Below are 23,484 nucleotides of genomic sequence, written 5' to 3'. Positions count from 1 at the left end.
GTATATAATCTGAGGCTTGAGAGGGAGAGACGGACAACTCACACTGTAGCCAGATCTCATAACTTTATAGATATTCTGCCATGGAATCAGAAGAATACAGAAAAAGAGGTATATCTATCTATCTATCTATCTATCTATCTTTCTCTTATCCACCTATTATCTTTCTACTGTATCTATCTATCTATCATATCTACCCATGTATTATCTATTTACTGTATCAGCTATCTACAGTATCTCAGTTTTAAGCTATGATATATTTCTTAATGAAACTGCATGTTCTATTGCTGTATTGTGTTGCACTTCATTTCTTAAACATGTTATAAATAAATTACATATATTACACATTGACTTCAGTACATTTTAGAGTTTGTTACAATATGTCACTATGTCAATGAGACAACTGGGGGATTTAGCACACTTAGGCCTAGTTCACACAATCGTTTTTTCTTGCGAGTGTACGGGCCGTTTTTTTGTGTTCAGTATACGGAACCATTCATCTCAATGGTTCCGCAAAAAAAACGGAATGTACTCCGTATGCATTCCGTTTCCGTATTTCTGTTTTTCTGTTCCGTTGAAAGATAGAACATGTCCTATTTTTGCCATCAAATCACGTTCCGTGGCTCCATTCAAGTCAATGGGTCCGCAAAAAAAACTGAACACATACGAAAATGCATCCGTATGTCTTCCGTATCCGTTCCGTTTTTTCGGAACCATCTATTGAAAATTTTATGCCCAGCCCAATTTTTTCTATGTAATTCCTGTATACTGTATATGCTATATGGAAAAACAGATCAGAAACGATAACACAACGGAAGCAAAAAACGGAACAACGGATCCGTGAAAAACAGACTGCAAAACACTGAAAAAGCCATACTTTGGTGTGAACTAGGCCTTATACAAAGAGTCTGTGTGAACATCCTAAGCTTGGTGGCTGGAGCTTCCTAGAAACTTGTGATTGTCATGATCTTCATGTGTTTTTTTTTTTTTACCAGGTAAAGAACTGGTGGATTACATCTGTCAGTATCTCAGTACTGTAAGAGAAAGGCGGGTAACTCCAGATGTACAGCCTGGTTATATGAGAGCCCTAATGCCTGACAGTGCCCCCGTGGAATCGGAGAGTTGGGACAACATATTCAGAGACATTGAGGACATCATCATGCCCGGGGTAAAATGGTTTCTAATATTTATATAAACCCTCTAGATGTTAGACAATGTCTGAAAGTTAACTCCTGCTATATGTGGAAACTTTAGCTTGAGAGAAGTCGAATGATAATCCCAGGGGTCCAGGAAGCTGAGGGCAACAGTGTTATTGCTGATTTGGCTGTCTGTTGACCTAGAGTCACAATAGAGCCAAAGTCCAAGGAGTAAAAATTTTTACTATAGTACTAAAGTACTAAAGTCACATGTACTAGCTTCCTATGAAATTAGTCTATTTTGTGTGCCTGAGATAGTGAATAGTTTTGTGCGCCCTACTGGGGATAAGGACTGAAGTGCATGATCATTTCTGGACAGGGCTGCAAAATATGTTGGTGCTATATAAGCATCATGAATAAATAAATACATGTGCAGGGTGGAAGTGCTCTTGAAGGCTCAGGACACCATTGTTTTTCAATTTTTTTTTACGTGTATTGTTAATTGTTAACATTTCTGAACCATTTTTGTTCTGCAGTTTGCATGTATTCCATTACATAGCAGGCAGCAGAACGGCATTCATTGTGAGATCTGTCAGACAAGCTCTCTGAAGGCTCATTCTCCAGCAGCTCCTCTTATCTCCTGAAAACCGATCTACGCCAATTATTTACAAATCAAGTTGCCTGGTTTAGAGCAAACATTTTCAAGTACCCTGTTATTCTGCGTTTATAGATAGAGGTTTATAAGCCAGAGCAGAGCAGGGTTGCCAACCCGAATTTTTCTTTTTTCTGGACAACTTAGCCCAAAATCATGGACAGCCAACATTTTTTACAGATATGTTGGAAAACCATAATGAAATATAAAGGTTATGATAATACATGTCTATAGCTCAATATACTGATAAGAATTCATTACTGTGAGCTGTAAAATTATGATAATTACCACCAAAATAATCTAGTTAAGTGCCACCAGCCTCCAAAAAAGTCATGGACACATCTGTTTTTTTTTTCAGAGGAAAAAAGTTGCTTATTTTTATGGACTGTCCAGAAATTTTTGGACGGTTGGTGACCCAAAAGCAGAGAGTATCTACAAATAACATACCGTGCTCTGAAAGTCCTGGCAAGTCCTTTTACATGAGCTTGTTATTAGGAGGGAATGTTCCCGGGAACAGTCGTTCCTGATAATTGACCAGTGTAAATGTACCACTGATCACCCGATAAATGAGCAAACACTCGTTCATTCATTCAGTAAAACCATAGATGATGTGACACCCAAAATCATCATTTCTGGCCAGCAGATGATTATGTGCAAACATTGATCTGAAGAAAAACGAGCCTTTATGGAAAGGAAATTGAACAATTGCTGTCATATTCAACAGGTTACAGCTGGTTCCTGGGGCCCCAAAACCTATTATCAACTTATCTAGCTATCATGTGTGATGAGTCTAGTACGCCTTGTTACAATTCAGCAAAAAATGCAACCTTTTTTCCCCACTTATGTTCTATGTGCCCCTGCAGGTTGTCCACTGGCAGAGTCCTCATATGCATGCATACTTCCCAGCGCTGACGTCCTGGCCTTCCTTGCTTGGAGACATGCTTGCAGATGCTATAAACTGCTTAGGATTTACATGGGTATGTTGTACTCTGACATGGGAGTCTTCTAGCATGTGTTACATTATTATGATATATAATCAGATATAGTATTAGCAAGAGAAATCATAAACCGGATGGGCCAGATTTATCATGGCTCTGACAGCTCACTCCACTTTCACATATGGCTAAAGTCAGTTTTAGCCAAGTCAGATTTATGAACGGCCCTTTAAAACTGTAATAAATGTGGTTTGATGGTAGCAGTTTATCCGTCAGTAAGCAGCTTTACAAAAGTCGCGCATCTTTACGAAAAAGTTGCACGTTTTTATGAAAAAGTCGCATTTTCTATTAAAAAGTCTCATAAGATAAGCATTGTCCTCACTGGAGTGAAATTGCGACTTTTTTGCGACTTTTTAAATAGTCCCAATAGTAAATCTGTCTAGAGATTCATTTACATAAGAAAACACGCCCACTTTCAGAAAACTGGCGAGGATAGTGCAGAGCAGAAAAAAGTCACAAATTTGTGCGCAGTTTTAGCGTTTGGGACTTTTTGGGGGACTTTTTCACTCCATTATTCTGACCTGAGCTAATGATAAATCTGGCCCGATGTCTTTGAATGATATGAATAATCTAAATTATGATAAATGACTGATAAACTCTGTAACTTATGTATCTCTGCATAGTGTAAAGCCATCAGGTAACTGACATATTGATTCAATACAACCAATCTATGTCCAGTGAATAACATTGGGTTTATAGTCAACAAATGTAAAATTATGGCCATCAGATTATATTTTTACTCTGTGTGGTATAGATAAAAATCTAATTTGAGTAAATGGGAATTCTCAAAACTCAGGCTAGCTGCGGTTAATGGATCAGTATACAGTGAAAACATCATATGTCAGCTCATCAACACCTTAAAGGGAACCCTGGGCAGCATAAATTAGTGACAAACATGCTGATTTCAGTGGTCTGTCATTTATTTGTGAATAGGCAGTAGTTTTCTAGAACTTACTTCATATCAGTGCTGCCAGAGAGAATTCAGCATTGTATGAAGACTTATTTTTTTTAAATTAGTGCTCCATATAATATGCTGATGATAAGGGCTAATTTGCATATTTGTTCCCATAGCGCACCACAGAGTCTCTTCATTGAGAGCCAGTACCCCACCAGTTATGTATATAAATTAAAAAGCAAGTATATATGCACTCACATTTAGTTGATGTATTACACATTAATTTTAGATGCCCCATCCTAAAAGCTCTACGCTGCGAGCTATGTCCTAGGGTCCTACTGCGGCAGCTTTGAAAACTTCTCTGACCACAACAGATCTGTAAAAATATTGACAAAAGGACACTTCTGATTGTTCCATTAAAAACAATAACAGGAGACATGAAGTAGGGTTTTGTGTGCTGCACACAGGCCACACTCCCATAAAATATTGAAACACACTAATATATCAATTATAAAAAATAAATAAATGCTGAATTAGGCTATTTTATGTTTAGAATAATATTAGTAAGGTCAATCAAAATGATTATTGGTGAGGTCAATAAAAAATAGAATTTTCTACCTGGAAACCATCAGCAAGCAAGTTAACTCATTGGCTTCTTCAAGTACTGTACATATAACCGATGCTAAAATTTGATCCTTGAGAAATGAACAGATGCTTAGTATAATATATAGAAAGAGGGCCTGTCCGCTCTCTTGCCATGTCTGTATAGTGAATTATTGTATTCTCCATTCATTTATAAGAGGAATAACAGGAGAGTTCTAGAAGTGTTATTTTAGAATACAAGCATTTACTATAACAGACATATCGGGAGAGGTGACAGGTTCCCTAAGTATATAAGATCACTTGATCTTTATGGACATACCCTGTAAAAAATAAAATGGCAGTAGATTTATCATTGTGGATATTGTATTTTATGTGACAATTGCCTCCAGAAAACTGCTTATAAGCTAATGGAAATAAACATGACTGATCCACTTGTACTGAATCTTACTCTTATTTTCATGGTGATCTAATAAGGCTTCCAGCCCAGCGTGTACTGAACTGGAGATGAATGTGATGGATTGGTTGGCCAAAATGATGGGCCTCCCTTGTCATTTTCTTCATCACTACCCAGAGAGCAAAGGCGGAGGGGTGCTGCAAGTAAGTTACCACACATTCACTTACTGTGCATATATCTAACTCATCCTGCACTAAGCCGCAGTGATCAGTATTAGGACATGTTCACATGGAAAAATCGGCAGCAGAAGTCCGAGGCTGATGTTGAGGTGTTGCAGTGGTTTTGGAGTTTGGACGTCGAGGGTCAGTCTGCAGCTTTAGCCCCATTCAAGGGTCATGTCCCCTCTTGTCGCAGTTTGAAGATCTGTGCAGAAATAATCTATGTCTACGTATAGAACGCAATGACAATAAATCCAGAATGCAGTATTAATGAACCCTTAGGCCACCTGCACACTTTGCGGAATATATACGTTTTTTCTGTGTGGGTTCTCGTGCTGTACACAAATCTCATTTTTTTTCTGTGCGGAAATTGACCTGCTGTACACATTTCCACATCTGCAGCATGTCGATTATGTTTGCAGTTTTAGCTGTGGATTTCACTCTCTTTCAAAGAAGTGTGAGATCTCCGGCTAAACCACATCAAAGCCACACAAAAAAAAACGCTGTTACAAATTGTGGATTTTGGTGGGGATATGGTGCAGAAACAGACAGAAACTTGTACGGATCTTCTGCACATTGACCTTACGGTTCTCCTGTCACATAGACATCTGTCTGATACCCAGAGAACAGCGAAGGAAAAGGAGGTTATAGGAAACAACTATGGATAGGCAACTCTCAGGTCCTGGCTGCGGGAAGTGTTGTGCCTATTTTTAGGCTAGCACTGTGGGTGCTAGAATCAGTCTGCCTTTGAGTTATGGGCATTACTATAGACACTTCCTTGAGAATTGGCATTATTGTCTTGTTGATACAACCACGAGGGGTGTAGACATGGTGATGAGATATGAATGGTGGCATGTCTCAAAAAGCTTGGCACCAGAACCCTATGGGAAACGTGTGAACCTGTTCATTTTGGGGACAGTGGATGCACGATAACAGAACAGCTAGCAGCAGAATTTGTATTGTTGCTTAGATTAAAGTTGTTGTCTGAGATTTTAAGAAAGTTGGCTAATATCAGGACATGGTATCACATCAAAACCTTTACTGACCCAATAAATCCCCCTCTGCAACACTGCAGCTGCACCAGTGGTTCCAGCTGGTCCTGCAGGGATGACGTCATGTATATCATCCATGTGACAACTGTAGCCAATCACTGGTCTCAAGGGAGATCCTTGCATGAACAACATTTGACTGCTCAGGCCAGTGATTGGCTGCAATCGTCACAAAAATGATGTATTCATCACTACAGGACTGGTGAGGACCACCAGAGCAGTGGCCATGGGCAGCTAAATGATGTTTATTGTTATTGTGAACAGGTTCACATGGTGCCCATCGGGTTCTGTGCCAAGTTCTTTGAGAACTGCCACCATGCATATCTGGTCATCCCATTTACACCACTCCTGGTTGTATCCACAAGACAATAATGCTAATTCTCATAGTGTCCATAGTAATGCCTATAACCATTTAGACCATTTTCTGCTGCAAGCTACGTTTCTTAAAATCCTGAGCAACTTCTTAAACTTCCAGGCTGCTATACATATGAAGTACACAATATGAATATATAAGAAAACCCCCAAACAATTACCGTATTTTTCGCCCTATAAGACTCACCTAGGTTTTAGAGGGGGACAGTAAGAATTTTTTTTTTTATTAGACCTCAGGTCAGACCACCAATCAGACCTCAGCTCAGACCCCAATGTGAATGACCCCAATCAGACCTCAGATAAGTGCCCTCATTGCCTCTCATATTAGCCCCCATTGCCTCAGATCAGCCCCCAGCAGCCCCATATTGCCTCACATCACCCCTATATTGCCTCACATCAGCCCCATATTGCCTCACATCAGCCCCATATTGCCTCACAAAGATCAGCCCCATATTGCCTCACATCAGCCCCATATTGCCTCACATCAGCCCCATATTGCCTCACATCAGCACCATATTGCCTCACATCAGCACCATATTTCCTCACATCAGCCCCATATTGCCAAAGATCAGGCCCATATGTGCGCAGCCACTGCACAGCCAACAGTCGAGGACCAGGAAGCGGTGAGGCCAGAGACTTCACTGCTTCCTGGTCCCCCGGTACTAAAGAGCGCTTCCACTTTTGGGGGGGGGGGGGGAATAATGAGTCTTATGGGGCAAAATATGCGGTACATCATCAGCTTGCTATGTGAAATATGGGCAGCATGGTGGCTCAGTGGTTAGGACTGATGCTTTGCAGCGCTGGGGTCCTAGGTTCCAATCTGACCAAGGAGTTTGTATGTTCTCCCTGTGTTTGTGTGGGTTTCCTCCGAGTATTCCTGTTTCCTCCCAAACTCCAAAGACATACGGATAGTGAACTTAGATTGTGAGCCCCCTTGGAGACAAAAAGCAATGATTATGTCTATATAAGTGAGTAAAATAAGTAGAGTGGGCCTGCCTAAGAGAGCTTTCAGTCTACATGGGAAAGGTGAAGAAAGTAGGTGGGGGGTAGACTCTAATTATACAGTTGTCTGGTGGAGACAGAGTTATTGGTTGAAAGCTTCTCCTGGATTTTCAGGTTGTAGACAGTTTGGAGGGTGGGGGGAAAGTATCATGTGTTGGGTAAAGGTGGATTTACATTACCTGATATTTGCACTGATTATTGGAAATGAACATTCCTGCAAAAACTTGTTCCTGACAATCTGCCTATCTAAATGTGCTGCAGTGCCGATCATCTGATGAACGCGCAAAAAGTGGGGTGATCCTGTCATTCATGCAGACACATAAATTATCGTTTCTGGGCAGCAGATCATGCTGTCTAAACAGTCATCTGCTGTCCAGAAAAAAAGATTCTGTATGAGAACGAGTGATCACAATAGCGATCCCTTCTCCTCATACTGTGGAGGTGATTGCTGCATGTAAATGCAGCTTTATCCTTCACCGAACAAGCAGCCGACTGTCGGGAAGGAACGCTTCTTTCCTGACAATCAGCTTTAGCTCGGCCCATGTAAACCCGCCTATGGTGAATTCCAGTGTATGACGTAGAAGAAGGTGGTAAGGGTTAAATTGGAGAGAGTCTAAAGGACAGAGGTGGGAGGTGGTAATCAAAGGTTATCATGGAGCTAAGCAAAGGACCAAAGTATACATGTGCAAAAAATGGAGCACACCTACATAACACAATCACAAGATTTGTATTAGTATCCACAATCACATATTCACTATTAAAACAAATTAAAAACAAATGTCATTTTTACATAGGGTGTGTGTATGATGTACCAACTCCCATACCCCAACACCAGCCCCTGATAAGACAACATTCAAATATGAGATTTCCAAACCCCAACACACTATGAAAATACTCAAATACTTAAATAGTCAAAGTGCCCAGTGCTTAAAGTGCCATCTGCGTGTTCAGACCCCAAAAATGTCTAATGCAACAACAAATAGCAAGAAAAATTATAAAGTGCATCTGTAGTAAAAAAAATAACACCAGCAAGTATGCTGAAATAATAATGAGCCAATAAAATACAAATGAAACAAGCAGGGCTGAGGTGTCTCACATAGGAGGTGTTGTGGGAGCAAAGCTCCATGCGTATCACCACTGCCGCAGGCTTTCTCCATTGAATTTTCTCCATTTATACTCAATCAGTCTGACTATGAATTGGTGGAGTCCACACTCTTTAGAGACAATTTTGTAACCTCTTCCAGCCTGATGAGCATCAACAACTCTACTTCTGATGTCCTCAGAAATGGATATGTTTGTATCATGGTACACATCCAAATATATGTGTTGTAAAGATCAGACTTTAATAGATCCCTGTTCTGAAAATAAAATGGGTTGCCACTCTCCTCTAAGGCTAGGTCTACACGACGACATTTGTCGCGCAACATTTTGTTGCACTAATGTCGACACCATAGACTGCCATTATAAAAATTGTTGCGCGACATTAGTGCAACAAAATGTTGCGCGACAAATGTTGCGCCCTATCTGTCGCGCGACTTTTTGTCGCGCGACAAATGTCGTCGTGTGGACCTAGTCTTAATGTCATCCCATTGATTGAAAACACCTGACTCTAATTTCACCTTCAAATTATCTGCTAATCTTAAAGGTTCACAATCTTTTACGTTTTATGTATATATATATATATATGCACAAATAAACCTCAGAAGAAAAGACTAGAACAGATGTTCATGCCCTGCTAGGCTACAGGTCCTTACTATTACATGACATATCCTTCTCTACAATTGCAGAGTACTGTGAGCGAGTCAACACTGATAGCTTTACTCGCTGCCAGGAAGGACAAAATACTGGATATGAAAACCTCTGAACCTGATTCAGATGATTCCAGCCTGAATTCTCGTCTCATTGCTTATGCCTCAAATCAGGTTAGTCCCTTACTTGCATAAATTAACAAAATGTACACATTTCAGTCATTAAACCTTGCAGGCCTGTATCTGCTCCAGGTTTTAAAAATACCATATGCTAATTAATATGTTCAAGCTCTCAATGCCAGCCTGGGCATAGGGATTGCTTACTTAGCAGTTTGAATAGGGAATATAGGCAGTTTCCATTGGGAAATAGCTTGGGAAACTTAAATAGGTTATCCCATAATTAAAGGGGTTGTCTCACTTCAGTAAGTGGCATTTATAGAGAAAGTTAATACAAGGCACTTACTAATGTATTGTGATTGTCCATATTGCTTTGTTTGCTGGCTTAAATTATTTTTTCCATCACATTATACACTGCTCGTTTCCAAGGTTGCGACCACCCTGCAATCCAGCAGCAGTGGTCGTGCTTAAACACTTTAGGAAAGAGCTCCAGCCTTCCTGGTAGCTGAGACCGTGGGAGTGTGCATAGGATGGTGCTTTTTCCTATAATGTGCTAGCCTGACCACTGCTGCTGGATTGCAGGGTGGTCGCAACCTTGGAAACGAGCAGTGTATAATGTGATGGAAAAAATAATTTAAGCCAGCAAACAAAGCCCCTGCATATGAGCAGTGTATAATGTGATGGAAAAGTGAATCAAACCAGTAAAGGATCACAATACATTAGTAAGTGCCTTGCATTAGATTGGTCTACATGATAAATGCAATTTTCTGAAATGAGAGAACCCCTTTAATGTAAAAATGAAAGTCAGACATCATATAGTACATGACAATCTCTTTCTAACAAACCTAGAACCAGCCCTGTTCTCGGGGATGTGTCCTTTCTGAGTGGATATGTCCTTTCTGCTGCAGCTATCTTACTATCACAGTTCGGGGGGCCTCGTTTAGTGAAGTGCACATGCGCTGGCCGGCGCACTTCGCTCGAACCTCCACTGACTGCCCTATTACAGGGTGTAATAGGGCAGTCAGTGGAGGTTCGAGCGAAGTGCGCCGGCCGGCGCATGCGCACTTCGCTAAACGAGGCCGCTGCCAGTAGTCCGCACGGGTGCATCAGGTTATACCTAGTGCGCACGCGCGGGATCTGGCTGAATCGAGCGGACGTACGCGAGGCGGCGTTGAACTGAGGTACGCGGATCGAAAGAAAGGGAGGACGGCGATTTCAGCATTGAAGGCGGCGCTGGGCACCTAAAAACAAGATGGATGCAGCTGGGCACCTTTCACTATGAGACTTCCCCTTGGACACAGTTTCGAAGTGATTGACAGGTGATATAAACCTCTCTTTTATGAATATAGAGCCACAGGGGCATTTGATAAATTCACTTTAGGATTCAGTGTTTTACAAGGACATCGCCATATGTTTAGCTTATAGAACTAATTTCTGATGACAGAATCCCTTTAAGTTTTGAGAACTGTATCTGGAACTTAGCATCTTTTAGTTGATCCTCCGTGGCATCCTGTGTCTCCTGTATCTCGTACTGAAATATGTCCAGTGGTCAAATGTCAGTGTACTATTTTCTATTAAAACTCTCTAATTTATCTATGTAGGCTCACTCTTCAGTAGAAAAAGCCAGTCTAATTTCTCTAGTAAAGGTCCGTTTTCTGCCAGTGGATGAAAATTTTTCTCTTAGAGGAGAGACATTAAAAGCGGCAGTGGAAGAAGACCGAAAACGTGGACTTGTTCCTATCTTTGTGAGTTCGAAACTAAATTTCACTAATTTCTGTAACACAATCTAGTCATGATTTTTTATATTATTATTATTTTAATATTATTTAAACCCATGTGCACAATGATATCTGGACAACACATTTTTTATATCATAGCACACAGTCATCGAAGCAGAGAATAACTATTGGTCTGTTCTCCTGTTCCACAAGACACAGTCGCTTACCGTATATCTTTCATTTTTACAGGTCTGTGCAACACTAGGAACGACTGGGGTGTGTGCCTTTGATAATCTAGCAGAGTTGGGTCCAATATGTAAGTTAGTACATTCCTAAACCTATATTAGACCTAGCGATCATACAGGCGATTGTTGGGAGGGAAGTGTTCCTTCCCGGCAATCGCTTGCTCGGTAGCGGAGGAGACCGCTGCTATTACATGCAGTGATCTCCTCTATAGAGTCATGATCGCTAACGAGTGTTACTACAAATGCTTGTTGGGGATCATCTGGCAGAAAATCTGCCAGTGTAAGGGCTCATGCACACGGCCGTTGCCCCTCCGTGGCCGTATTGCGGGTCCGCAATACACGGGGCACCGGCTGTGTGCACCCCGCATCACGGATGTGGACCCATTCACTTGAAAAGGTCAGCAAAACCGGAGATGCAGTGCGGAAGCACAGATCGGAAACCCACGGAAGCACTACGGTGTGCTTCCGTGATGTTTCTGGCCGCGCCTCCACACCGCAAAAAAGTAGTGCATTCAAGTGAATGGGTCCGCTATCCGCATGCGGTTGCCCCACGGTCGATGCCAGTGCATTGCGGACTTCAATTTGCGGTCCGCGGCACGGGCACGGAGCCCTTATGTTCGTGGGTATGATCCCTAATACAATTTTTAATCTCATATCTACCTATCTATCTACATGTCTATCTACATGTCTATCTACATGTCTATCAATATGTCTATCATCTATCTTTATTACAGTTTTTACAAGTAAACCCCTGGAAATTTCAGGTTTGGAGATTTACCACAGTTGCCCTTTCACACACATAGCTATCAGTCCGGAGATGTTCTATGTTGGGAGCTTTCTTACCACAGAGGAAATGTTCTGGGTGCCTAGGCATGGGGTGGCCCCTCTACAGCGCCCCCTGTGATTTTGTGCAACATTCACTGCTGTGTTCACCCATGCTCTGACCCAGATTTTGTACCGGGGCACTAGTGAGAAAAAGTCTGGGACAGCTATTGTGGATGTTTGCATTCTCACATAAAGCTCCTCTTTATGGGTTACCCTGCATGTGTGAAAGGAGCTTATCCATCTATTCAGCTATCCATCTGTTAATCTATCCATAGATTACTGAAAATCAACTAATGGAAATCAGACATTGCACTTGAATTGTGGTTCAACATAATAATTTATAAAAGAAACTAATACAACTGGGCTGGAGAATAATGATGGTACCCTTAACGTAATGTTTTGTTGCATCACTGCAATCAAGCGATTTCTGTAACTCTCAATGAGACTTGTGCACCTGTCCACAGGTATTTTGGCCCACTCCTTGTGAGCAAACTGCTCCTGTATCCCAGGTTTAAAGAGTGCCTTCTCCACACTGCATGTTTCAGCTCCTTCCACTCATATTCAATAGGATTTGGATCAGAGATCATAGAAGGCCACTTCAAAATAGCCCATTGCTTTGCTCTTAGCCATTCTTGTTTTTAGCTGTGTGTTTTGGGTCATTATCCTGTCGGAAGACCCATGACCTGCGTCTGAGACCAAGCTTTCTGAAACTGGGCAGCACATTTGACTCCAGAATGCCTTGATAGTCTTGAGATTTCATTGTTCCCTGCACAGATTCAAGACACCCTGTGCCAGATGTAGCAAATCATGCCCAAAACATAACCGAGCCTCCTCCATGTTTCACACTAGGTACAATGTTCTGTTCTTTGTATGCTTTATTTTTGCATTTGTGAACATAGAGCTGATGTGACTTTCTAAAAACTCCAGTTTTGTCTTATCTATCCTAAGGACATTCTCCCAGAAGCTATGCGACTTGTAAATATGCATTTTCCCAAATACAGTCTTGCTTTTTTATAATTTGCTTTCAACAGTGGTTTCCTCCTTGGTTGTCTTCCATTAAGTCCAGTTTGGCTAAGACAGCGATGGATGATGCGATCTGACACTTATGTACCTTGACTTTGGAGTTCACCACCAATCTCATTTGAAGTTGTTCTGGGCAATTTGGTTACAATTCATATTATCCATCTCTTCAATCTGACATCAATTTTCCTCTTGCGGTCTACTTTTCCCCCTCTAAATGGGCCGACTGACTGATTACAAGTTTGAAGACACCTGTGATGCTAATTACAGGACACACCTTAGTTTAAGATGTCCCTATGGTCAAATTATTATCAATCTTTTCTAGGGGTTGCATAATTGTGGTCCAGGCCAGTTTCATTAGTTTGTTTTTATTTAATTATTCTGTTGAACCTCAATTCAAAATCAAATTTTCATTAGCTAATTTTCAGTAAATTTTTATTTATTATTACATTTATCAGTTTCAAGTTATTTCAGTGACCATTGTGGGTTTTTCTTTCTAAAACGGAGCCTAACTGGTACCACGTGTGTTTCTCTCTCTCTCTCTCTTTATATATATTGTGGTGATGTGTACAGTATAAGTGCTGGGAGGCGTGTATATCCCACCCAGATACCTCAGCTGGTTGAGATAACTGAAATCCAGAAAGCTGCAGTGGTTTCAGCAAAGTGTAGTTTGCTGAGACAGTTTTGTCTAAATGTTGTTCTGGACTTGATTTCATGTGGACTGAGGGATAGGTTTGGTAGTGGGATCTGCCAGTCCACACCCTTCCACTACATATATTGTCTTTACTGGAGGTGATCGCAGGTGAGGCCTGCTGCTGTAATCAAGGAGGGATAAAACAACCCTCTGTGTATGACTTGGAGGGAGAAAGGCTGAGGAAGCCTGAAAGGCTCTGTGTGTTCTCAGCCAGGAGGGTTGAGGGGCCACAAGGCTTTGTAAAGCCTGAAGTTTGGGGGGACCGAGTGATGCCTATGGAAAGAGGGTCGCACGGTCAGTCAGGAAGACTTCTGGACCATCTCCCCCCAAGGGTGCTGGTGTGGTCACAGCCTGGAGGCTGCTGGACCGTTTATGGCTGGGGAAGCCGGATCTAATCCCATATGTGAACGGCACTCTATAGGTGAAGTAGAGACAACACGTGTATTAGGTAGAGCCCAGACGGGCAGGTGTTTATTTTGAACCTGAACCCGTTGTGTGAGGAGAAGTCTGTAATTGCGACCCCCTGAGGGAGAGCGATCCCTTACAATATATATAACTGTATATCATTTTGTATTGCTATATTTCATTAATTGATAGCAATTGCTATTACTGTACAGGTGCCAAGGAAGGATTATGGCTCCATATTGATGCAGCATATGCTGGCACTGCCTTCCTTTGCCCAGAATTTAGAACACTATTCAGTGGAGTGGAATATGCTGATTCTTTTACATTCAATCCATCAAAGTGGATGATGGTACATTTTGACTGCACTGCTTTCTGGTAAGAATAATCAAGTATCATTTTGGAGCCCTACATATAGATATTTACATATGTAACACCCCAGAGTGGTGTTACCACTCCTGCACCTGGCTTCTTTCTCTGTTTGCTAACATTAATGTCATCTATGCGTTTTATTCCAGGTCCTCCACACTGTGCATCCCTAATCTGTTTGCAACTGTTATGTTCATGTGTAATGTGCCTGGTTCACCAGCAGGTGGAAGCAACTATGGCAGAGCTATCTTAGATAGAGTGGAACCTTCCATTCCATTCTAACCCTTCTCTGTGGAGAAGTGGGCTAGTCCCACTTCCTGCAGAAAGGGTGGGGACCAGTGAGGGCACGTCTCTGTTGGACGTGTCCAAGCCAGCCACAGCACCCTCAGCTCTGCTGGCCATGGAGGCCAAAGCTTAGAGCCTCAGGAGCCAGGAAGAAAGTTCCCTGGTCTAATCTAGAGACAGACCATATAAAGAGAAGTGCAGCATACAAGAAGAAGTAAAGTCATACAGTCAGCCTGTCAGTACAGCAGAGCTAGAGAGAAACAGCTGTAGCAGAGTTGAGTTTGCCTGTCAGTTTAATGCTAAAGCCTGCTGGGACCAAGACGAAGCTTGAAAATTGTTTCTGATGAACATGTATTCAAGTACAGCTGCTGTTAAACTATATACAAGGTCAGGACAAAATTTTTCTTGCTAATTCCTCAATTATTCCCCCTATTTATTGCTTCGGAGCCAAAGCCTGGGGTCCATTTCTATCCAGGTAGGAGCACCATGACACATATAAAGGTACATTTTAGGCCGTACTGTACCACTCGGCATTCCTATACCTGGGTCGCATTACATAGAGGGCCCTACCGTTGCACATATATGAGTTGTCATGATATCTCAGTTTGTTACAAAAACTGCAACAAATCTGCCTTATATGATTATACACTTATAGGAGGTGTGCATTAAATATGATGCACGGATAATATTGCACATCATCTTCTGCTCTTATAGGCAACAGAGACTGAATTGTACTAAACCTCATATCCATAGGTGCCTCTGTACTGCAATAACTTTGGGTTATTGTTTTTTTTATCTGTAGGGTAAAAGACAAATACAAGCTGCAGCAAACATTCAGTGTCAACCCCATCTACCTCCGACATGCCAAAAGTGGAGCTGCAACTGATTTCATGGTAAGATTTTATATAGCCTGATAATCAGAAAATATTGACTTCCAGCTTTGAAAGATAGCAGCCAAATAATCTAGTGCTCCTATAGGTCCCTTTGCATATATTAAAAGCTCATCAGCAATGTGAGCACATATGAACATGGGCACAATACAGATGCCTTCAGCTGCCAAGCGCATACGCAACAAGTCAGCCAGTGTCATAGGTACAAATCTGCTGACAGATGCTCTTAAATGTGGTTGTTTCATCCCTTTAACATGAGAGTCAGCTACTTACTGATGCAGTGGCATGCCTAGGTTGTTTGGCACCTAGGGCGGGTCTTTTCTCTGGCACCTTCCCCCCCCCCAATACTTTAAAAAAAGTAGTATTGCCCTCATTGTGCAACCTTCACAGTAGTCTTGTACAGATGTGTGCCCCCTAACAGTAGTTATGCCCACATTGTGCTCCCTAACAGTCATTATGCCCACATTGTGCCCCCTTAAAGTACTTATCCCTTCATTGTGCCCCTTCATAGTTATGCTCTCCTTGTGCCCCTCTCACAGTAGTTATGCCCTCTTTGTGCCCCTTTCACAGTTGTAATGTCCTCTTCTGTGCTCCCTCAAAGTAATAATCTCCATTGTCCCCCTTCACAGTAATAATGCCCTCTGTGTCCCCTCCATAGTAGAAATCCCCATTGTGCCCCCTTAATAGTAGTAATGCCCTGTGCTAGTATTGCCATTTGTGCCCCCTTCACAATAATAAGACCCTCTGTGCCCTCTTCATAGTAGTAATGCCCTCTGTGCACCCTTCAGAATAGTAATGCCCTCTGTGCACTGTGCCCCCTCCATGGTAGAAATGCCCATTGTGCCCCATTCACATTAGCAATGCCCTTTGTGCCCCCTCCAGAGAATAAATGCCCATTGTGCTCCCACCAGTGTAGAAATGCCCATTGTGTCCCCACCAGTGTAGAAATACCTATTGTGCCCCCTTTACATTAGCAATGACCATTGTGCCCCCTCTGTGTTAACCCCCCCCCCCCCCCACCAAAAAAAACAACACAGTACCTACTCACCTTGTCCCACTCCTGAAGCTCACATACCTCTCTCCTCTGCAGGCACAGATCACTCTGCAGCACTGTGTGGGTGGAGCTTATGCAGATTCTCAGAACATGTCCTATTTTTGTCCGTCTTTCAGACAAGGACAGGACTGTTCTATTGTATGCCACATGTTCCATTCCGCAAAATGTGGAATGTACACGGCTAGCATCCATATTTTGCAGATCCGCAATTTGCTGTGTGCATGAACTCTTAAGCGGTTACCAGGAACACAAAAACTAAACCCACAAATACCTTCCATTACCATTGTACACTGCTACATGCATTTTTCCAAAAAGTATTATAGGGTTATTCAGCTGAGACTCTGCATGATCACACTACTGGCCCCCTAGAGGTCTGACACAATGGGAGACCAAAATTGGTCACATGTGCTGGCATATTGTTATACTGGAAATATGTATAAAAATATTAAATTCAAATAAATTTGCAATGGTAACATGTTATTGGATGCTTTATAAAAAATATTTTAAAATGGACCTGCCAACTACAGACAATTTCAGTACTTTTTTTTTTTTTTTTTTTTTTTAAATCTTTATTTTATTTTACAAAAAACATAAAGTTAATACATAGACAAATATCCATCACACTAATATATAAGTTATAACAATAGACATCATATCCATGGCATCTATGTATATAATCTATAAATCATAAATATCCTCCCCCCCCCCCCCTTGGCTGCTGTTCCCCTCAGTTCCGTAAAATACAGCGTACAACCCTTATATTATACATTCCTACGTGGCTCTGCGTGCAACTCTCCGGTTCCTATCACTATCCTCGTAAATTTTAATTTGTTGGAGATATGAACCCCACTCCCTTGACGAGGGCTGGGAGACAGAGCCCCAATATCTGACCACTATAGCTTTTGCTACCATCAATCCCCTCATCCAGATCCGCCTAACCTGAGGGGGAACTTCAGTTTCCGAAGTGAAGTCTCCAAAAATCACTATCGGGATCCCCGGGTTATAGTTCATAGAGGATTCCTTTTGTAAAGCAAAGAAAACCTCTTCCCACTATTTTCTTATTTTACTACAGCTCCAAAGCATATGTACAAAATCAGCATTCACATATCCACATTTAGGGCAACAGCAATCCCGATCCCTATTTTGAGGGAACTTTCCCTGGGTTTTGGGCGTATAATACAGTCTATGGAGAATCTTAAATTGGATCAATCTATGCGCCCTGGAAACCGACACCTTTCTCACGTTCCTATAAATAATAGGCCACTGCAAAGGGGGGCAATTTAACTCTTGCTCCCATTTACAATTTCAGTACTTTGATGTGAACTCCCCCCCCCCCCCCCCAAAAAAAAAAAATGGTAAACTTAGTGTCAGGGTATTGAAAAAAGAAGGCATTCTACAAAAATATAAAGGAATGGAAGTGGGGCACTCACTGAAAGTATAGGGATCTACAAAAATATAAGGGAATGGAAGTGGGGCACTCACTGAAAGTATAGGGATCTACAAAAATATAAGATGAAATGGAGGCAGGCACCAGAGGCATAAACATTGTACGGTCCAGCACTGGCAAAATATAAAATCCAAGTCCAATTAAACAAGTTGGAGATTGCAAACGCACATATTCTATTACACGCTTACGCATTTCAAACTCCCTGGTTTTTATGCCTGTTGTGGTGTGAGTCAACAAACTATTTAAAACAACACTGGACCTACAAACCATCAGTGCAGGTTCATCTGTGTCTAAGGTTCTGTTAGAAGCCCCCGTATCAGAGTCCGTATATTACCACTACAAATAGCGCAGCATGCTTTATCAAATGCGCTGGACTTTCCTAACCTTCTTATTCCTCACCTGATAACGGAGCATAGCTTATCTGAAAGGTGGTGTAGCATTGCAGAAAAGGGGGCATATCTTAGATTTGCACCAATATTTAGGTCCATTTTTGGAGTAAAACTAAGCCAAATTATAGGTTGCGTAAACTTAAACTAGACAGTCTAAAGATGCAACAGATTTATTCGCCAGCATCAGCCACCTAGATAAATCTTCACAAATCTCTAGTTAAAAAACCCAAAAAACAGCGCATATAGGGCAGAAATACGGAATCCAAAGTCGTCAAAACATTGGCAGAAAAAAGAGGGGACTTTCCAACTTGTCACATCAAGTTTGTTTATTATATGTGTATGAAAGCAACGCGTTTCAGGCCTTGACCATTGCCTTCTTCTGGTAATACACACTCGTCCCTTCCTTCTGCCCTTGTGTTGACACTGTGTTACTTTTAGACAGTGTTAGTAATTGCTGCTGTCTCCTCAGTTAGTGGCAGAAATACGTGAGTTTGTTTCTTTATTTTGGGTGTTATACCTTTGCATTATGCCTGAATGTAAGGACTAAGGTGAATTAATTCCTTGCATAATGTTTGTGTCATCAGAAAATGCACTCATTTTGTATTTTCATGATTTTAGCACTGGCAAATCCCACTTAGTCGTCGTTTCCGCTCCCTAAAACTGTGGTTTGTAATCCGATCATTTGGGATTAAAAATCTTCAGGCACACATCCGGCATGTGAGTATATGGCAGCATTTTCCACTGGCACATGGCGGGTGAGAGTGGAGGGTAAGAAGTCAGGGCTTGGTCTGTCTGGTTTATATTATGATATTTGGAGGAGCTCCTGCTGCTAATTACATTCACAGCCAGATGTGGTGTAACATTTGCAAGAAAGTGGGGGAATGGCTGATCTGTTTGTACATATAAAAAAAATATTTTTTTTGCCTTCCCATTTTCTCACCCTTTATAAATTCTCACTTGTAACCAAAGTTAAAATTCTTTCTGCAGTTGCTGTGTGTGTTTATAGTGATACTGAACCAATCTATTCTCTTTTAATTCTAACACACACCACTAGATGGTGCTAGAACATTTAGTTTTTGCAAAGCTTGCTGCTAGCATTCCCCAGAACACCATATTCTCATTATGGGTTTCTTTAACATCTACTGTGTACATCAGTAAAGCTCTGGACCTACACGCTAATAGAATAGAAGACTATTCTGTTGCACCCCATGGAAGTATACGTTAAACATATAAAAAAATTTAACGCTGTATGTACATCGGTGAAGCTCTGGACTTTCCCACCAAACATGTCCATAGCCTACCATTACCAGATCGAGGCCAAAAACATCAATTTAGCTTTTGTTTGGCTGGTATATTTTAGTATAGAGCACAAAAAAGATATGGAATAGCATAGTACTATGATGTTCTACCTGTAGTACATCAGAGCTTTTCATGATGTATCTCTTAAATGGATGCCATAATAGACTGTGGGTGATATAATCTACATTGAATGTGCTGTACCTATACTTTCAGGGCACAGATATGGCCAAGTATTTTGAGTCACTGGTTAAAGCTGACCATATTTTTGAAGTTCCTGCAAAGAGACACCTTGGGCTTGTTGTCTTCCGGTTAAAGGTAATCTAATGTCTGGTGGCCTTTTCTTTCCAGGTATATTCTGCTACATCTCTCCAGTAGTTTTGGGACATTTGACTTTCACCTTGTAATGTTCAAATCCTACAGAGCAGTCCATTCATTGGGGGCCCCAAATTAAGGTGAAGCCCTTCTCCAGCACAGACCTTTTTCAGTGCATTGTGCACCATAATGTAGCATACTTGCCAACAGGAACCAGTAGCAGAGTTTTTTTTCCAGGTGTGGACATGCCCCTCTTCATGAGACTCCACACCCTTATGTGTAAGGCCCCAACCCCTCTCACGAAGTGTCCTCTATGTGCTTTGCAGGGGATATGTGAGATCTCCCCTTTTTTCGGGAGCTTCCCAGATGTTCCAGGAGACTTGGCAGTTTTGTACTATAGATATAAAAACATCTGCAATATATACCTACTTACGGATGCTTACTACATGTACATGTATGCTTCCCCTTTATATATAGAACCTGTTGTCAGTGACCCCTGTGTATAGTGCCTCTTCTATGTACCCTCATTTATAATGCCTGTTGTCTATACTCCCTTGTATACATGGTGCCTGTTGTCTGTGTTCCATTTTATATTTACTGTCTCTTGTCTGTGCCCCCTTATATTTAGTGCTTCTTGTCTGTTCTCCCTGTGTATAGTGCCTCTTGTGTGCGCCCCTTTATATATAGTGCCTCCTATCTGTGAATATTGTCTGTGCCCCCTTTATGTATAGTGCCTGTCGTCTGTGTCTACTGAATACAGTGCACACACACTGTATTATAATACTCACCCGTCCCTGGTCCCGCGATGCAGCAATACAGCCCTGGACTCATATGGCGGGTCTGCTCATGTGCAATTTTGCAGGTGGTACGATGACATAATTTCGTTCAGTTGACCTGCCAGTGCTGCCAGTGGTGGTCAGTTGTATCTGCGTCCTGGAAACAAGGCGAATCAACTCGGTGACTGGGGACTCCCCCCCCAGTAAAGGTGCACAGCGGGGCCTTAAAGGGAGTCTGTCACCTCCATATGGCCATATACAGTGCTTACATGGCTCTGTAGCACACCTATACAGGATTGTAACGGTACCTTTGTTCTTTTCTTTAGACTTGCACCAGCAGGAAAAACAAAGTTTAATTCATATGCAAATGAGCACTTACAAGTGCCCAGGGGCGGCGTTCAGTGTGTAGGTGCCCAGGCTGCTCTGCCTTCTTTTCACTTTACTCCTCACCAGCCTCTTCCTTTGCCCGCCCTCCAAGTCTCTTGCCTCATCGATAGGTCCGGACTTGGAGGTCGGGCAAAGGAAGAGACTGGTGAGGAGTAAAGTGAAAAGAAGGCAGAGCAGCCTGGGCTCCTACACACTGAACGCCGCCCCTGGGCACTTGCGAGTTCTCATTTGCATATGAATTAAACTTCGTTTTTCCTGCTGGTGCAAGTCTAAAGAAAAGAACAAAGGTACCGGTACAATCCTGTATAGGTGTGCTACAGGACAATGTAATATTATCAAATATCAAAATATGCAGTTCCAATAGTTGAACGACTATATTTCCTGTTTCTGGTCGTATTAAAATATAACTTTTATTTTACTTTATTAAACGGACATTGCCAACAAAGACAAAAACATAAAGTGAGAATTTAAAAATACATATGGAGGGCACCAAAGTATTTGGGGCTGAGGGTGACGGGTGTCTCTACTTTACAATAGGTCAGGTGATATTACTGCATATCTCTCTCACTACCTGCACCTCATCGTCAGAGAGATATGCAGTAATATCACCTGACCTATTGTAAAGTAGAGACACCCGTCACCCTCAGCACCAAATACTTTGGTGCCCTCCATATGTATTTTTAAATTCTCACTTTATGTTTTTGTCTTTGTTGGCAATGTCCGTTTAATAAAGTAAAATAAAAGTTATATTTTAATACGACCAGAAATACAGGACAATGTAAGCACTGTATATGGCCATATGGAGGTGACAGACTCCCTTTAAGGAATTGCTTCAAATGCACTAATGATGATGGAGCCCTGTCCCAGGCCTGTTTGGGACAGTCAATGGGTAGATGTCCCAGCCCTCAGTGGAAAACAGCTGGATAATGTGCAGTCCCTTCCTCAATTTAATATATCCCCAGTTATCCGGGTGATCAGACGGGATGGGCTATTATTTGACAGCTTCCGTTCTTGTATCAGGAAGAAGATTATAAGCCCTGGGTAGAAGTGATATGTGGTCATATGATTGAGTCAAGGGCCACATATAAAGCCACCATAATTTAGGCAATCAGGGCCATTCTGATGCTTCTTCACCAAACTAGTAAATAATTCTAATAATGTATGGATTTATGCTCTATTTATTCCCTTAGCTAGATCCACTCTACAATACCTTTTTTTTTTTTTTTTTTATCTAGGGTCCAAACAATCTGACGGAACAACTATTGGCAGAGCTGACCAGATCAGGGAACATGTTTCTTGTTCCAGCCACTATCCATGACAAGTTTATAATCCGTTTCATCGTCACCTCTCAGTTCACTACCAGGGAAGACATTCAGCGGGATTGGAATTTAATCCGAGAAGCTGCAATAAATGTCACCAACCTGCAGCATAGCTCCAATGACTGCCATAAATTACTGACCCAAGACACAGTGAAAGGTGAGGGCGAAGGAGACAACTTCCAGAAAATCACCGTACAACCCAAACATGCAGATTTCAGCCCTAAAGATTGGGTTGAAAAGATATCTGAAGATGACTTGGATCCTTTTGAAAACTCCTTCCCTGAGAATGTGCGTGTGGCTAGCAAACACAGACAAGCATCTTCTATACACCGATACTGGTGCACCCAAGACAAGAAGAAGAACGCCCGTTCTCTTAGTTGTAACAGTGTTCCTGCACATAACAGGGAAGCAATAGTGGAAAAGATGGTGCCACAATTTGAACTTCAAAAAGATGGCAGCATACTCTCCAAAGTCCCCGGCAAGGTTATGATCTTAGAGAAAAATGCCTTCCGTAAATTAATCAAGTTTTACAGCGTGCCCAGCTTCCCAGAAATCAGCATCCAGTGTGGTCTTAAGCTGCCCTGCTGCCCGCTTCAAGCACTAGTGTGACCTGCTCATTGGCTACACGAGATGCTATTTTGTTTGGACTAACCCAAAATTATATTGAGACCAATTGCTGACATCACCGAGTGTCTTTTCACTCAACTTGGATTGTAGTGTTGGTTCAGTCCATACAATGGCTGCTCGGGCTATGAGAAAATGAGAGGTCTAGTTGAATATACCAGTAACCTGTGTTCCCATTGTAGGGATTCTAGACTGGTATATTATAGATAATTGCACATTTCATAAGCAACAATAGTAATAACTTCATATGC

At 41.8% G+C, this 23,484-nt stretch overlaps 1 protein-coding gene across 1 annotated transcript; it reads left to right on the top strand.

Annotated features, from left to right (window-relative positions):
* Positions 1-80: 80 nt before the first annotated feature.
* Positions 81-23,218, top strand: HDC (histidine decarboxylase). Its single transcript, XM_044283263.1, has 12 exons — positions 81-108; positions 993-1,165; positions 2,649-2,762; positions 4,753-4,875; positions 9,101-9,235; positions 10,780-10,923; positions 11,146-11,212; positions 14,298-14,460; positions 15,539-15,629; positions 19,135-19,233; positions 20,029-20,130; positions 22,526-23,218. Exons 1-12 carry the CDS (start codon positions 81-83, stop codon positions 23,216-23,218), a joined length of 1,932 nt encoding a protein of 643 aa, XP_044139198.1.
* Positions 23,219-23,484: the final 266 nt, after the last annotated feature.

Source organism: Bufo gargarizans, chromosome 2 (assembly GCF_014858855.1).
Source record: "Bufo gargarizans isolate SCDJY-AF-19 chromosome 2, ASM1485885v1, whole genome shotgun sequence".
NCBI lineage: Eukaryota > Metazoa > Chordata > Amphibia > Anura > Bufonidae > Bufo > Bufo gargarizans.
This window is presented reverse-complemented; position numbering and strand designations above follow the sequence as displayed.

Excerpts from the sequence above, each read along its gene's own strand:
- HDC (XM_044283263.1), top strand. The coding sequence starts at position 81 with ATGGAATCAGAAGAATACAGAAAAAGAG. Across the intron at positions 109-992 it reads AGAAGAATACAGAAAAAGAG|GTAAAGAACTGGTGGATTAC; the intron begins GTATATCTATCT and ends TTTTTTTACCAG. Across the intron at positions 1,166-2,648 it reads AGGACATCATCATGCCCGGG|GTTGTCCACTGGCAGAGTCC; the intron begins GTAAAATGGTTT and ends GTGCCCCTGCAG.